Source organism: Eumetopias jubatus, unplaced genomic scaffold, assembly GCF_037043125.1.
Source record: "Eumetopias jubatus isolate StellerSeaLion01/CBP00866 unplaced genomic scaffold, mEumJub1_p1.0 scaffold_9, whole genome shotgun sequence".
Lineage (NCBI taxonomy): Eukaryota > Metazoa > Chordata > Mammalia > Carnivora > Otariidae > Eumetopias > Eumetopias jubatus.
Window position 1 is genome coordinate 127,337,203 of NW_028274815.1, and position 17,843 is coordinate 127,355,045.

Sequence of the window (17,843 nt, forward strand, 5' to 3'; positions counted from 1 at the left end):
GAAGAATCGAACAGGCCAGCTAAACTCCCTAACTGGAAACCCAGGGCTTTCCTGTCCAAGAGAAGCCTAGCTGCCACTTCTGAGGTTAAGCTCCCTGCCCCCATGTCCTTGCCTCCAGCCCACACCTGGCTGGGAATGGGTGTTCCTGGGGGGAATCATGAGGGACGCGTGCTAGGCAGCAGCTGCTGCTGCTGAGAACTAGCTGCCTGGTAACCTCCGTATCAATCAGATATCTGCCTTATCTTGTGTTTCCTGTTCCATAAAAATAGTCTGATAACAAATATGGAACATTTAAAAAAGGAAAAGCAAATCATTCCAGGTAAAATGAGTTATGATTTTCTCCGCCCTATGTGTAGGGGGTGTTACCAGCCTGCTAGTAAGGCAAACAAGTTGCAACCTGTGTTATTATAGGATAACTGCAGGCTGTGTGAGCAAATGTTCTTATTTCCCTGCTTCTTCCACAGGCTGATTGAACAAGAGAACAGGCTCATTCACTCACTTCTCTAATACTTCAGTCTTGTGCCAGTAGCCAAAAAACTTCTTCTCTAACGGGTTGTATAAAGACTGGAAATAGGGGCTCCTGGGTGGCCCAGTCGGTTAAGCGTCTGCCTTCCGCTCAGGTCATGATCTCAGGGTCCTGGGATCGAGCCCCACATCAGGCTCCCTGCTCAGCAGGGTGTCTGCTTCTCCCTCTTTCTGCTTATGTTCTCTCTCTGTGTCTCTCAAACAAATAAAATCTTAAAAAAAAAAAAAAGACAGTAAATAGCTGAGAGCGTTGCAGGTCATGTGGTCTCTATTACAAGGACTCAAGTCAGCAACAGTAGCAAAAAAGCAACCATAGACAATATGTAAATGAACGAATGTGGCTGTGTGCCAATAAAACTTTATTTACAAAAACAGGCTCAGGGCAGCATCTGGCTCACAGGCTGTAGTTAGCTGACACCTGGTCTGCGTAAAGCAGAAAATGGGTGGTCTGGCTGTGTGTGAGCACAGGGTACATGTGTGACAAACGGGGACCAAAACTCAAAATTCCTACATGGACCACAGAGGTAACATACGTGAGTGAAAACGGTCCTTGTTCCAGCTTTTGTTCTTCTCCATTTAAAGCACAAACACTGCAAAATACGTCTCTGCTCTAAGAAAAACTGCCCAGCCCTGGAGTGCGAGGAATGTCACTGGCATTCAGCCTGGACGCTGGCGAGACAGACAACAGGGAGAGGCAGAACTCAGGCCCATCTTAAGGGGCAGCCCCGGCTCAGCTCCAGTGATTAAGACAGCTAGGCAGATACACACTCCCAGTGCTGCCTGAGCTCAGGGAGAAGCCAGCAAGCCTACACCCCCCGGAACTGTCTCCACTGTTAATACACTGCCCCAGCCCAACAAGGGACTTCTGTGAATATTTTTAAGTTTTTAAGACAATGCATGGGCCCGACAAAATAATATCTAGCTCACCCATTTATGGTATGTACATACCCTATACTCAGAGGCGGGGGGGGGGGGGCATCATTCCTTTACCATATTTGATCAAAGGTATACCGATGGCCACCCAATCTGTTAGCAGATTATTTCTCAATCCTTTAATGATGGGGGGGGCCCGCTTCCAAGTGGAGTCTTCATAGTCAAATATCCCAAGAACTAAAAATTAGAGTAGTATTTTTCAGTAAAGGCCCTACCTTAATATCATTTAAGGGAAGATACTTCTTGGGCCATCTACCACAGGATATTTGGCAACCTAACCTTCCACAAAATGATAGGAGCATCCTTTCAGGCTTTGGGATGTCTCCCCCAACCCAATCCCAAAAAAAAGCACCCCCTTGTTTTCAAACCTTTCCTACAGAGTGAAACCATACCATTGGGCCAAAAGCCTATAAAATATTAATTATAGGGGTGCCTGGATGGCTCAGTCGGTTAAGCTTCTGCCTTCGGCTCAGGTCATGGTCCCAGGATCCTGGGATCGAGTCCCGCATCGGGCTCCCTGATCAGAGGGGAGCCTGCTTCTCCCTCACCCTCTGCCTGCCACGCCCCTGCCTGTGGTCGTTCTGTCAAATAAATAAATAAAATCTTAAAAAAAAAAAAGTAATTATAAGGCTTAAATACTTTTTTCCCAAAAAACAAAGTGTGTTTTAAAGTTCCTCTTACAACTCCCCTAAAATTACTGAATTCCTAATATATGAAAAATGGGTGAAATAAGGTCCAACCTTAAAAATTCAACCCCTATCTCCACTTGGTTAATAAGAAGTCTACCAAAAATGGAAAAATATGGGGGTTTTTTTGTTTTTATAAGACAAGAAAAGCTTTTTTTTTTTTTAACACAAAAAAGAAATTAAAATTGAGAGGAAGGGGAGAAGAATCTTGACATATGCCAAAAATCAAAGGCATTTGAACTCTTGAAAGAGCCAGAGGCAGAAGGTACGAGCCAAGTCGGCAGGGTGTGACACTGGGGAGGGGTGGGGAGTGTGGTAAAACTAGAGCACAGAGGCCCTGTGTCTAAAGGGACAGGCTCTACTCTACTTCAGCTGTTGCCAGATTTTTCTGAGTTTTTGTAAGAACCCAAAATACAAGTTGTTATTTGAAATCTCATGATCTTCAAATGTTGGTGACTAAGAAATTATATTACTGGTAAAACCCAGCACTTGCAGACCTACAATTTGCTTTCAATTCCGTAATTTTGTAATGCTATAAAATTCTAAAAGAAAGAAAGAGGAAAGGGAAAGTGTCCAGAGGAATTTTTTAAAGGGATTTAAGTTCCCCTTAAGGAAAAACAGATTGTTACAGGAGGGAGGCCACCGCCACTATGCAAATATGATATGCTAGAATAAATTATGGGGTCAAGGGTCAGGAATGTCATTTCTTTGCAGTTAAGCCAGTTTCTCCTCTGCCAACTCCTGACTGTTCGGCCCCAGGGAGTTTTAGGACTGAAAAACAAACCTACAATCAACCTTATGATGTTTCCAGCCCAAACCCCTTTTTTACAAGGTAAATGAATCTCAAAGATGGGTCAGTAAGTGACATGGTCCCACAGTGAGTCTCCCAGATGCAGTGGGGCTAGAAAGAGCCAGATCTCTAGGTCAGGACCAAACTTCCCCTGTGCAACAGTCCCATAAACTCTTCTATCAATACTGAAGATGACAGATTACTCAGGAGCATAATCATGCCCCATGTCCAGCTCCTCCAAGTCTCCTCTTTTCCACACCCAGAGTGCACTGTGGATTCACGAGCCCCCACCCTGCGGCTACAGCAGCCGCCAGACACTGGCCACTTTTTGAGGCTGCTAGTCCAAAAGGGGACACGGACTGACAAACGTGTCACTGTGGTCACGGGCTGTGTTACAGAAATGGCCCTAACACATGGATGGGGAAGGCAGAGAAGAAGATACATGGACTATGCAGGCTGATCAGCTTCCAGCAAGAGAGATACAAGCCAGTTCCTTAAAAGACGGGTAGAAACTCAAAAAAGTGTGATGCATGTGTGCATACACAGGCAGAGGCCAAAGGAGAAGGCTTTCTGCACAAAGGGGACAACCATCTGCTTCACGCCCTCCTGGTACCTGGTAAGGGAGGGTTTGCTCAGGAAGTTAAATTACTACCTAAGTTAAGGTTTGGGGATTATCTGTGGCCTTCCTGTTTCTGTTTCTTTAAGAAAGAGAGAGAATGTCTCATGGGATCCACGCCCAGTGCAGAGCCCGAGGCAGGGCTCAACCTCAGGACCCTGAGATCAGGACCTTGAGATCAGGACCTGAGCCAAAAATCAAGAGTCCGATGCTTAACTGACTGAGCCACCCAGGCACCCCTTTGTGTTTCTTAGTCTTCACTGTCAGCAGCTATGGGATGGCTCCTGGGTGAAAGGGATGGGTGTCAGCGCTTCAAGCCAGACAGGCAGACCTAAGCTCAAAGGCAGCTTCTGCTTCGTTCTGAGGCCTTGAGGAGACACCTTAACCTCTCTGAACCTCTGTGTTTTCATCTGTAAGATGGACACAATTACAGCCCTTTCCCACAGGGTTATTATAAACATGAACACAGAAAAATGCCTTACAACAGGAAGTGGCACATGGTCAACCAATGTCTCTTAGTATTATTACCACCAGCACCGTCATAATACGCTTCTCAGTCCCCCTAGAAATTTATTTAGGACCCGCCTGTTTCTTCTCTTTTAACGGGATTCCCAACTCATTAGACCTGCACTATCCAACACAGTAGCTATAAGCCACAGGCAGTCAATTAAATTAAAATTAAATTAAAAATTCAGTTCCTCCAAGAAACAGACTCTTAACTACAGAGAACCAACTGCTGGTGACCAGAGGGGAGGTGGGCAGGGGGATGGGGGAAATGGGGGTGGGGATGAAGTTGAATGCACTTACTGTGATGAGCATGGGGTATTGTAAGGGAAGTGTTGAATCACTATACTGTACACCTGGAACTAACATTACACTGTATGTTAACTAACTGAAATCTAATTAAAAACTTAAAAAAATTTTTTGGTTAAAAAAAAAAAAACCCAGTCCCTGGGTCACATTTGCCATTTGCAGGTGCTGAATGGCCACATGTGGCTTGTGGCTATTATACCGAACAGCACAGATCTAGAACGTTTCTGTAGCTGTCGTTTCATTATTTCATACATAGTTTGTGTGATTATTCCACCTAGTGTCGAGCCTGGCTTAATTTTTATTATTATGATTGACATATCACCACAACCCTGTGAAACTGGTCGTGGTACTATTACTCCTGTTTCAGTGGATGAGCAAACTAGGCACAAAGAGGTTAACTTGCCCACAGACACCCAGCAAAGCAGAGCGGGCATCTCGCTATATAATTTTGAGAATGGAAATAGATTCGTGTGCAGAAATGCAGCCCTCTCCCAGTTCGGGGCATTTAACTGTTGCTAGTTTTCTTCCCATGAAAGCAACAACCTTATTTTTATTTCAACCTCCAATCCCCAGGGCCCACTTCGGCACTCCCATAATGCACAAGATGGATGAACACATCCGGAGGAATCCCTACTGAAATGCTAGCAGAACCACCGGGGCATCCTGTTTCCTCCAATGCTAGGAGATCTGACCTCGTGGCCCGCTCAAGCAGCTTTTTTTAAATCTTAAGAGTATCTAGCCTGCATCAGAGAATTTTAAAGCTAGATCTCTTAAGATCTAAGATGGCTAATGGATATTCCTATCTAGTTGATAGGTCTTGGCTGCAGAAGGAGGAAGGGGTCTAGAAAAGACTCCTGTCGGGTCGATGCGCAGTGAGACAAAAGGGTGACCAATTACCAAAGAGGACAGTGGGCAACGGGTAGAGACAGCAGCTGTGTTACCACAGACCTAAACCTATTATTTTACAGATGAGAAAGCTGAGACCAGGAGGGAGCCTGCCTCAGCCCCGTAACCACCTCCAGGCAGAGCTCAGCACAATCCTACTGGCATGGTCTAGCAGGAAAAACTCCTCCGGCCACATGTGGAAACAGCAGTACAGTGTAAGAAGGAAATCCAAGGAAAATCCCCAAATCCTACAGGACGGTATCTTCAAGCTCATCTGGGTCACTGCCCTGTCCCCAAAACAGATCTAAAAAGCCACTGGAAATTTCTACACAGACCCACTTTGAGCTGCCCTTCTTGTCCTACGCAAATGACAGCTAGAGCAAGGCAGCTTGCTAAATGCCAAGAACACGGGCTGTCAGCAACACCTGGAAAGCTACAGTGCTGCTCCCTACAACCTTTGTCCTGCCGGTGTGGACGCCATTCCCAGCGGCCCTTTACCTGCTCCTTATTGTTATTGTTCAGTAAGCCGGGTTTCTTTTTCTTTTTAATGGGGCTTGTGGATGTGTCCTGTGGCGAGTGGCCATTGGAAGAATGCGGAGGGCTGGGGAACTTTCTTTTCTGGGCTGTTCTCTCTGTGGAGCCAGGATCTGAAAGAGACACACAGGACCACATATTTTAAAGCAGTCAGGGAGGCCGAGGCCCCCCAGGGAGGGGGTGTGTGGGACACAAGGCATTCTGTCCCCAGGCCCAATGCCACTGTAGTGTTCGTTCGTCCTCCTAGAATACACTCACCCCATCCCTTTGGTTAATGGTCTCAAAGGTCAGACACTTCCTTCAGCCTACATGCCATTTTTGTTAAAATTTTAATTCACTGCCAGAATATAAAAATCGAGAAACTTCCCATTATCACCCTAGACTTCTGGCTTCTCTTAAAAACAAACAAACAAAACAAAACAAAACACACACAAATCAGGGCCTGCATGGCGTTATGGCACCAGACTGATCTGTCTACCAACCAGTGAGACACTTTTAGTTGGAAACGTGCTCTCCATTTTGCCAAAAGCCCCACCCGTCTCTACTGTGTCCCTGTTGACCAGGTCATGACCCAGCCACCAGTACCGTCCTCATCCCAAAATGCTTCTTCTCCATACCCGCACGGGATGGCAACGGCCAGGAAACCAGGAAAGACAGGCCAGAGAGGCCACACGCTTCCAGAAATCGAAGGCACACGTGCTTCTTTGTGGAAGACGACAACACTTACTGTGTCATGCTTGCTTGTGACTCTCCTCCGAAGGGATAGACACAAATGACATTCTCCCTGATTCTCCTCCGAGACATGCCAGCCGCCCACCCGTGCCAATCATTCCTTCCCATTTGGACTCTCCCAGCATCTCATTTAAACCCAGACACTTCTATCACCACCCCGTCTTCACCTGCAAGGCCTTGGGTCCATTCCATGCCCGCTGGCTGTCTCATTAGCGTCGGGGCGAAATAAGGGCCCCGAGTGGCACGCCTTACATTCTGAGAAAGAGACGTTACAGGCACAAGGAAAGACAGCTACGTGAGAGCACAGGGGATGGGGTGGGATGTGGAATCCAGAAGGACGACTATCCCCAAAGCGAACCTGACGACGCGCCTCCTCCGGTTTTAACTTGCGGGCAAGCCCCAGCAGGCAGGATGCGCCATGCGTCACCAACCTCCGTGTGTGGACAGGGGCCACTGGGGCAGATGAACACAGTCTGGTACAGACACATGCGAGGCCTCCTAGGGGTTTCCTTCCACCTGAAAGAGCATCTTCCAAGCAGGCTCATTAAAGGAGATGGTGTACGACTTCTGCAAAAACCGATCCACAGGATGGAACCCTCCACTCTCAGTGGGCAACTTCAGAAAAATCCCCAAAAAGCATTCCGGGTGCTACACATCTGACACATCGCCCCGAGAGGAAATTAAACGCTAACCAAAGGCCCCTTGAGGGAGAACAGACCCCAGAGTTTGGAGAATCATCCCACAGACTTCAAAGTGGAGGCCCAGAGAGCCCAAAGGGATGGCCCAGAGGCACATCACAGCTAGTTAGCAGGAAAACTCACCGAAAAGGTGCAGCCTGGGATTGGTGTTCCCCTAGAGAGAACCTCCTCTCACGCCCTACAGAGCTCCCTACCCCACTCCACCCTCATCCGTGAAGACTCACCTCCTCCACCTAGAAACACATGCTATAGATACAATCACAGGGAGCAAAGCAACCCTAAAATGATTCAAATTGAGGCCCTGGGTGATGTACCCGCACCTGGAAAGGACTAAAATGTCCACAAATCGAGGACTGGTCTAATAACATTCCATAGCCATACAGTGGAATATTCTTTTTTTTTCTTTTATGTAATCTCTATGCCCAATGTGGGGCTTGAACTCACAACCCTAAGATCAAGAGTCACATGCTCTACCAAGTGACCCAGCCAGGCGCCCCTCATACAGTGCAATATTCCACAGCCATTAAGAATAAGGAAGCACCTCTATGCAAACAGATGCGTGACTATCTCCAGGCTTCTGCATCTGGTTAAAAGAGCAACACACATCTAGCACCATTAACAGACTGACACACACACCCCAAAAACAATGTTAGATATCTAAGTTTGCACAAGCCTAGCACATTCCTGGATGAACACGAAACTACTACAGAGCTCTCAACTGGGACTAGCGGCTGTCTCAGGGGAGGAAAACATGCAGGAGGTGGGGGAGGGATTATTTTTCACTGTGTACCCTTGTGTATTTTATTTATCATGAGCACAGACTACCTTATCAAAATAAATTTAAAGTGAGGTATTTAGGAGGGTCAGTAGCACATAAAAAAGCAGCAAGTGCAAACCAAAGTCAGGAATGAGCAAATGATGAAGGCCTGATTCAGGATAAACAGTGTCACCAAACCAGATGGACCAATCACCAGAGGCTTGGGGACCACAGTCTGGGATTTGTTCAACATGGAGCTGATAAACCCAAATAACCCTGCTCAACTGTCAGAATATGTGTGTTTTAGGAAGGTGTTCTGGTTGGGGCGCCTCGATGGCTCAGCTGCTTAAGCATCCAACTCTTGATCTCAGCTCAGTTCCCTTTTTTTTTTTTTTTAAGATTTTATTTATTTATTAGAGAGAGAGAATGAGAGGTGGAGAGCACGAGAGGGAAGAGGGTCAGAGGGAGAAGCAGACTCCCCGCCGAGCAGGGAGCCCGATGTGGGACTCGATCCCGGGACTCCAGGATCATGACCCGAGCCGAAGGCAGTCGCTTAACCAACTGAGCCACCCAGGCGCCCTCAGCTCAGGTCTTGATCTCAGGGTCATGAGTTCAAGCCCCACATTGGACTCCACGCTGGGTAGTGGAGTCTAGCAAAAAAAATAAAAAAAACAGAAAGGTGTTTTGGGGGCCCCAAGGAGATGCATCCCAGAAGAAATGGCACCTTGGCCAGCCCCCACAAAAAAAAAATTTTTTTAAGATTTATTTATTTATTTGACAGAGAGAGAGAGCGCGAGAGCAGGAACACAAGCAGGGGGAGTGGGAGAGGGAGAAGCAGGCTTCCCAGGGAGCAGGGAGCCCGACGTGGGGCTCGATCCCAGGACCCTGGGATCATGACCTGAGCCGAAGGCAGACGCTTAACGACTGAGCCACCCAGGCGCCCCGAGCCAGCCCAAAATTGAAAGCAACTGGGCAAAGCTTTTGGTTATTTGGTATGTTTTGTTTCATTTGCGGGTACTTTTCTTTTTTTTAAAGATTTATTTATTTATTTATTTATTTATTTATTTATTTATTTATTTTAAAGGAGAGCACACACGGGGTCGGGGGAAGTAGGGGACAGGAAGAGAGAACCCCAAGCAGACTCCATGCTGAGTGTGGAGTGTGACATGGGGCTCAATCTCATGACCCAGAGATCACGACCCGATCCAAAATCAAGTCAGATGTCCAACTGACTGAGCCACCCAGGTGCCCCTGTGGGTAGATTTTTAAAAGAAGAAAGTACATGAGCAAAGACACATCAGCAAAAACGTTAGGGGCACATTCGGGACAAAAACAACTCGTGTGTTTCCATATTTCTTCATGGAGCGCAATGCATTTGGTAAGGGACAGCTTTCCTCGTTGCAAGGACCACCTGGGCACCCTCCCACTGCTAACAGTACTCCCAAACACACTGACAACAAAAAGCACCCCCACGTACTTCCCAAACACTCACAGAGGGGTGGTACCAGCCTCCTGAAGAATCACTGGGCTAGAACAAGAAAACATGGTAGATGATCAACACAGTCCAGCCAATACTTAGCCAGCCTTTGGGAGCCAGAAAGGACACCAGCCCCTCCTTGGACAGCCTAAGTTACCTACCTGTGACTGAGACCCCCTGGGACAATGGATCCCAAAGGGTAGTCCCCACACTAACAGCAGTGGCGCCACCTGGGAATTTTAAGAAATGCACATTCTCAGGCCCTACACCAGAGCTACAAATCAGAAACTCTAGAGGAGAGCCTGGCCATCCGTGGTTTAAGGAGCCCTTCGGAGAATTCGGGTGCACGCTGGTTTCAGGTGCTCTAGGATGTGTGTCTGGGGGATGCAATCGAAGTTCTCAAGTGTAGCGAATCCTGTTCCACACTGGTAAAGCCCACCTCCTCCCCTGCCCCACCGCCACCTGCGGGGCTTGGTCTGGGGCTGAGGAAACAGAAGCCGAGCAAGAAGGCAAAGCAAGAGAATAAAGACAACTAAATAGGAGAAGACGCCAGGCCACCCTCTCTACTTGTCAGGCTCCATCTGCAAAATGGGAGAAGGGAGGAAGGGACCAGACCGGAACTGCCCACGTGGAGTCCATGAAAGTGCTCCAGGGACCCACGAACCACATGCCACGGTTCTGTACAAAGACACAATTTCCTGGGAAGAGGGCCATGCCTAATCTATCTTCCCAAGGGTGTCATCAACACTAAAGATTAAAACTACAGAACTAGAGGATCTTAAGGTCCCTTTTGAACTCTGAAATTCGTTACTTCCAGGGCAGATAGGGGAGAAATACACATAAGCAATTTAAGGCAGAGACAGCGTTTTGCCCAAGCCCCGCAGGAAACCAAAGGGGAAACCAGCGACCTGCTCAGTGAGGAGGGGTCTGACCAAAGGCTGCCCGTACCTAAGAGGACCCCAACCTTCTAATCCCTGCAAACCACAAAAACCCCAATTCTGTTCCTTCCTGGCTACAAACACACAGACTCCCTCCAGAGTTAATGAGAGATTGTCGGCCGCGTCCAAGGGGCAGGAGTGGAACAGGATCCAAGCAACAGACAAGTCTCTCAAGGCACAGGCTTTCAGTGAGGCTTTTAAGGAGAAAAGTGAGAAATACCAACTGGATTCACAGTCCTTCGGAAGTATGAGGGAGCAGGTCAGCATTCTGACTTAAAAATCTGCCCACTCCTAGACCTGGGGTGGTGACAGAATGGTGGGTGTGGGCTTTGCTGTAGTCATTGCAACAAAGCCGCCTGTGTAGGACCTTTTCCAGAAAGCTGAGTCAAGGTTTTTTTTTTTCCCCCTTCTTTAATGATTTAATTCTGACGAGGATTTACTGCTAAACACATCTCATCTATAAACTTGGAAAGATGACAAACAGCCACCGTAGACTGAATCACCAAGGAAATGGCTCACCCTTGATCTGAAAGTTCTTTCTGTGAGGTAGCAGGGCCTGTGATTCCGCTAGGGCACTGGCCCACCAGCGACCCTCTGCCTCCTAACGCCTCTCCCCCCAAAATAAGTCTGGTTCCGACGGAGTTAATGTGGGCGAGGGAGGACAACTCCTCCAGGCCTTTGCCTGGAGACAGAGCGGTGACTCAGGAGAACAGCTTGGCGTGGAGCAAGAACAGCGGAACTTTCCCCTCCTGTGACATTTCAGTGAAATCTTAATAATATGGGAAGGCCTACTGGGTATTAGGAACCAAGCATGTGATGAGATCCTTCTCCAACCTGTGTCTTGTGAACTGCCAGAAATAATCCCACTCAGCCCCTCCTCAATGTCCCCTGACCTAAGGGACACCGAACTTCAAAATAACCCAGTCTTTTAGTTTTCCTCAGCCACGAGTATTAAGAGCTGAGGCTTTCTCTTATTACCGACAACGTAGGGGGGCCTTGTTCAAAATGCCTTTGGTGTACTTCCCTTTAAGTCACTTGCCCAAGATGACACAAGTGGCTGGGCTGGGATCTGAACCCAGGCAATGTGACTAGGAGGCTCACACATGGCCTCACGCCGGGGAGAGGCCGTCCTCAGCTCTGTAGCAAGATGACCTCTTCACACAGGGTCTATGTTGACGAGCACACTCTCGTGGGGCCTTTTTCCCTCGCAACTGCAGATGGTGGCCTGAAGGTCAGTGGGGTGGTTATATTCCCCAGGAAGCACATTCCCCTCCCCACGGTGGCACCAGAACTTAGCTCAGGCTCAGGCCACAAAACAGGCTGGGGGCAGGGGGCCTGCGAGGTCATTTCCTCTCCCCCCACGCCCCTCTCCCCCGTGCCCCCCCCTTCACCCAGGCCCGCCAGACTCGGCCCCGGCAGGCACCCCCACCCCCACCCACATCCGGCACCTGAGTCACGGCCTTTGACATTCTCCAGAGTCTGGGAAATGACACACCATGACAGGGAATTGTCTCCTCAGGAGAGGGAATGGGCCCCAGCTGAACGGCCAGGCACTTCCCCAGGAGGATCAGCCCTGTGGTGTGTTTCTGTGGGTGTTAAATGTCCTTCATGATGTGGACGGCGAGCCTGCAGGGCCTGAATGAAGAGAAACCCACTCAACAAGCAGACGGGCATCGTGGGCCACAAAAGAGACGGACAGTCTCACACAACGTGGGACAAGCTGGCCACCCCGCACGGAAGCTGGAGCACATATTCTGATAAACCGGGTCGCCACAGTGGTTAGGAGCTCTGCAGCTGCCCAGCAGTGCAGCTCAAGGAAGCTACTTAACCTCTCTGTGCCTCTGTCCTTCTATAGGATGGAGACCAGGGTACCTTGAGGAGTTACAAAAGGATTAAGTAAGTTCAGTCACGGGAAGCTCTCAACATAATACCCGCAAAGAGGAAGCACTCTGTAAATGATAGCTATTTTTTCTTTTTTTTTTATTTTAAAGAGTTATTTATTTATTTATTTATTTGAGACACACACACACACACACACACACAGCACAAGCGGGGGAGGGGGGGCAGAGGGAGAGGGAGAAGCAGGCTCCCCCGCAGAGCCACAGAGCAGGGAGCCCGATGTGGGGCTCGATCCCAGGACTCCAGGATCATGACCCGAGCCAAAGGCAGATGCTTAACCCACTGAGCCACCCAGGCGCCCCAATGATAGCTGTTTTTTCAAACCAACAATCATCCCTCCTCCTCCTCCTTCCCCACCCCTCCGTTGCAAAACCAGGCCTAGTTTGCTCGGAAGAGCCTGTTAAGGTCAGAGTTATGGAAACGCCGGCCGGCCTATCTAACATGGAGACCAGACCGAGCCCAGGACATGACTTCTGCATTTCAATCAGACTGTGAGCAGTCCGGCTTGCCTCCCGTAACCGCGACGGCACGGGTCGGCAGCAGAGGCCTGCGCTGGCTCGGGCTCCGAGGGCACTCGCAGACAGCGCTCCGGGTCACTGCCAGCCCTCTGCAGAGCCTGCTTCAAACAGGACCACTCTCGCTGCTCTCCCAGCAACGGCAAAGCGCAGCACAGTTAATGATCTCAACGTGCTGCCCAAAGACACAGAGCAGGTACCCACGCAGGCCTCCCTCCCCAGGAATCAGAGGGCCCTCTCCTGCCAGTAAGTACATCATCATGAAACCAGAGCCTGGAATTTCCCTCAGGCCCAGAGCAGAAATGAGAAATGGGGAGCGGACGACGGGGATGAGAGGGAAGGGGGCAGCATTTTTCTCCCAGCAGATAATACCCAGGCCACGAGGAACACAGGAGTGAAAACAAATAATCCAGTCACTCACAGAACGTCTAGAACCGCACCCCCCTGAAGACAGGCTACAGCCTCCTCCAGAAAAGCCGGGCTTCTCCAAGGCCTCCCTGCCTGAGAATGTGAACTTCTCACCCGAACCAGGAAAAGAAGGGCTGGCCACGGAAATGAGGCCATGGAACAAAGGGGTCACTCTCAACTTGGGGGAAATGTCACTGTAGCAGGGATCCCGAGCACCTCGGAAGCGAAGCTAGCGAGGGACAGGTAACCCTGGGAAGGGGCGCTTACCTGCCATTGAGAAAGCTCTGCGGCTCAGAGGGCCTCCCCTCTCTTTGAAAGAAAACTGAGGCTCTCATCCGGCAGACATTCCTGCTTCCGGATCCTCAGCAGCCTCTCCCAGGGGGAGGAGGAAGAAGCAGAGAGGACAGGCTAAGAGTCACCACTTACCAGGCCAGCCCCGGTCTTGTACGCACTAGGTGGCCCAGCACAAGGTCACCCTCACCTCTCTGCAGTTAGGCAGTCTGAGGCAGGGGACGCGCCTTCATGTCCCCAGGCTTTCGGCTCTAATTTATCACCCTCGACAGCCAGCAGCTCGGCTAAGCTCAGAGTCCTTGGTACACTGCACCCAAGAGCCATTTACTTCACCGGGTGGGAATAAACGCAACGAACCGCCGTTGTCCCGCAGGCTGGAGCGAGAAGTCCAGAAGGGAGTGTGGTGGTTTGCAATGTGAAGGTGTTTGGGGCTTTTTTTTTTTTTTTTAATAATTTTCAAATCACTTCTTACACGTCTCTCCTAGAGCCGAGAAAGCCATCCTCCCGCTACCCGCCATCCTCCCGCTACCCCGTGTCAGCCTATTTCTCCCCCTTACAGTCCCCTCCCTGAAAATCAGGCAGACCGGGTGATAAGACAGCAAATTCATATGTAAAAGGTGAACCTCCAAACTCCCCGGGCAGGACTGAAATTGCCGCCATCCAGGGAAAAGAGGCTGATTTACAAATGAATTCACTGTGTTGCCCTCAACAACTAGAGGCAATCGCAACCACCCAGCCCCTTCTCCCCCTCTGCTGGGATGAGGCCTTCTGGAAAACCGACAACATCTCAACAGGAATTTCCTGATTCAAGAATGCCAAGCTCTTTCACACTGCACAAAGCAGGGGGGAGGCAGGGCCCAACCTCAGACCAGAAACCACTGCACCCCACCCACCCCCTCAGCAGGCCCAGGCCCAAAAGGCTGCATGCGTCCAACGTGTGTACATATTTGAGGCCCTTAACTCTGCCAAGTCACCACAAAGAAAAGTGTGGAGTAACCGGTTGCCTTTGGCCTTTGCTACGTAGCTGGCCCAGGGGAGGGCTCCCGGGAGGACCCGGTTCTGGCGGCGGAAACCGCTTGCATGATTTATCCAGGCTGCGCCTGGTCCCACCCCCTGGCCCAGCTCAGGTTCTAGAAAGCTCAGGTGCTGGTGGGTGGCTTTCAAATGGCGGCAGGGAACAGCGGCCCGCAGAGAGCCAACTCAGAAATAAAAAGGCGACTCTGCCCGCAGCAGCAGACACAGAGAAGTGCGCTGAGAACAGAGAAGGGAAATGAAGAGGCTCAGATGAAGAAAGGGGTGCTGCTGGTAACCAGGAGGCGGCTCCCCACACGCCCTGGGTGTGGGGCTGGCCTCTCTCGGGAAGTCACCTCAACGAAGACAGGGAACGTGCTAAGGCACCGGGGAAGAGGGGACAGGTGCTCGACAGTCAGCTCATTGTGGTCCTTTGACACAGCAAGGATTTCAGGCCCAAATGTCGCCCATGTTACCCTGGTCAAAAGGATGCTTAACGCAGCCCGGGTATCAGGGAGGGGTCCTAAGAACGTGTCCTGTGCAAGCCCCCCCCCCTACCCCCCAGCTCAGGAGGGCACAGGACGGCAGACTGGCACAGCCTGTGGAAGCCAAAAATGGGCAGCAACTTCAATGTCAACACCAGGAGGCTGAAATGCAAAAAATGGTCATGCAGCCATAAAACGGAACGAAGAAGAAATCTCATCTTTATGTACTGGCATGGAACAAAAATCTAAGTGAAAAAAGGCCAGAAATAGACCTGAGTGAAAGAAATTGGGGCTGTGTAGGCTCTGGGTTTGCAAAGGCCTGGAGGAACACCCAAGAAAGCAGGAGACGCTGGACTCCTCCTTCGGTTCTTTCTGAACACGTTCACGTATTGAACTATTTAAAATGTTTTTAAGTGGGTATGAGAAAATGAAGCTCTCACTCTGTGCCAGGGGCCGCATCTGCATCCCCGGCACCCAGCACATGGGAGCAGCTCAGGACATGCCCCCAGCATTCATCAGGAGCCACTTGGGAGAGGGCTCGGGTGTTTAGAACAGTGAAAAGCAGTGGTTCCCACGAGGTCTCCCCAGGAGACACTTGGCAATGTCACGAAACATTTCTGGTTGTCACAACTAGAAAAAGGAAGGAGTCGCTCCTGGCATCTAGTGGGTAGGAGGCAGGGATGCTGCTAACCACCCTACTGGGCACAGGACAGCCCCACGACAGAGAACGATCAGGCCCAAAATGTCAATAGTGCCGGGGTTGAGAAATCCTGGTGTCAAGAAGCTCCCAGTGAGCTGCCAGGAAAGTCCAACCTTGTGTAAACACACCACCCACGGAGGCATCCGTATCCATTAAGAAGGAAAATAATGCCTAATATTTCACCTGGTGGCCCTGACTGCACATTTCAAACAGAAGAAAACAACGGAACCAGTGACTCAACAAATAAAGTCACTGAGCAACTACTAGACATCTAGCCTACCCAGGAAACTGTTAGGGGAAGATCCCCGCCCTGGTGGGAAGACAGTCAGAGAAAATAATAGTAATAATAATAATGGCTGCCTTTTGGTGACCACTTCTCTCTGAGGTACTGTCCTAAACACAATCAATTTCTTTACTCCTGGCCAGGGTTCTACAAGAAGGTACTGAGTATTCCCATTTTACTGATGAAGAAACTTGAGGCCCAGAGGAAAACAGGCTCACAATGAAGTGGCTGGTCAAAAGAGAATGAATGGAAAGTATATTCCACATAGAATGTGAAATGGACTGATTACACATAGACAAAAAGCTGAGGAGCAGGAGAAATACCAGGAGTCTGTGAATGATGTAAGTCAGAAGAAAGAGTGTAGCCGGCCAGAGAAATACTTCTCTGTTTTCTTCTCAAACAGAGTTCATGTGATTCATGAATAGTACATCATCCTCCTCACCCCACTGAGCAGGGAGCCCCAGGGAGTCTGACATGGGGCTCAATCCCAGGACCCTGGGATCATGACCTGAGCCAAAGCCTACTTCTTGAGAGGCTACTTGATGAATGCTCTGAAGAACCCCCTCTGAGTAGGGGGTGGTGTTTTTGCACCCGCGGATAGATGCGGCTCAGAGAAGCACATTTATGTGCTCAAAGGCATGCCTACCAACGCAGCACGCTGGTGACTCATGCAGCTGGCTCCCACCCCAAGGCCCTTCACTGCACCGGTCAACTGCCTTCCCTAAGGTTGTCCATGCTACCTTGTAATCTCTTATCACCTAGGGTGTGCTTGCTGTGGGCCAATGACAGCCCAGCACTGTTCAGCGTGTGGGCTCAGCAGCCATACCACTAGGTCTGATTCCAAGCACTGCCACCAGCCAACTGTGCATCCTCTGGCAAGTTCCTTGGTCTCTTTGTGCCTACATTAATTTAGCTAGTATAATCTTTCTAAAAGGGTTATTAGAATTCAAGGAGACAGCACACGCCGCACGAACAGCATCTCACGTTATTGTGAGAGCTCAAACCGGCTTCCCCAACTCTTTCCTTACCTTCACCCTGATTTGCACCAGACTAGCTCTTCCCCGTCTGTTTCTGAAAAACGGTTCACTGAAGGACGCCTGGGTGGCTCAGTCAGTTGAGCGGCCACCTTTGGCTCAGGTCAGATCCCAAGGTCCTGGGATCGAGCCCCATGTCCAGCTCCCTGGGGCTCCCTGCTCAGCGGGGAGTCTGCTTCTCCCTCTCCCTCTCCCTCTGCCCCTCCCCCAGCTCTTGCTTGCTCGCTCTCTCTTGGTCTCTCTCAAATAAATAAATAAATAAAATATTTTAAAAAAAGTTTCACTGAAGAGAGAGACAAACTTTCACAGCAAGTCCTCAGGCTGGCTCAGGTTCAACCAAGCCTCAAAATCTCTCTTTTTTTTTTAAAGATTTTATTTATTTATATATTCATGAGAGAGAGAGAGAGAGGCAGAGGGAGAAGCAGGCTCCCAAGGAGCAGGGAGCCCGATGCGGGACTCGATCCCAGGACCCTGGGATCATGGCCTGAGCCGAAGAGACGCTCAACCATCTGAGCCACCGAGGCGCCCCAAGCCTCAAAATCCTTTCAGGGCTCAGGATTTCCTCCCTGATAAAAGCACAACAGTCCAGGTGGCCCTCAGTACCCCACCACACCCTTCCCGACAGAACAACTTCCCTCTGACTCCTCCTCAACCCTCCTCAAATGAGGCTCTCGAAGGCTGTGAGAAAGCTGGGCTCAGATTCCTAGCAGTCTGCACAATGTATAATGGATGTCCGACCTCGCAGGGTTCGCGCCTACATGGTGCCTGGCACTGAGCAAGCGCTCTGCAAAGGGGTGTTCCTTCCCTGACCATCTTCTGCCCATTCATGGTCA

General features: G+C 49.8%; 1 protein-coding gene across 7 annotated transcripts in view; it reads right to left on the reverse strand.

The window, feature by feature from the left end:
• Nucleotides 1–17,843, reverse strand: part of ZMYND8 (zinc finger MYND-type containing 8) — a 123,992-nt gene that overhangs the window by 79,566 nt on the left and 26,583 nt on the right. For all 7 annotated transcript variants that reach the window (XM_028121868.2, XM_028121866.2, XM_028121869.2 and 4 more), the window contains exon 4: nt 5,747–5,895. In XM_028121868.2, coding sequence (XP_027977669.1) covers nt 5,747–5,895 — 149 coding nt within the window. The remainder of the gene's footprint in view (nt 1–5,746; nt 5,896–17,843) is intronic.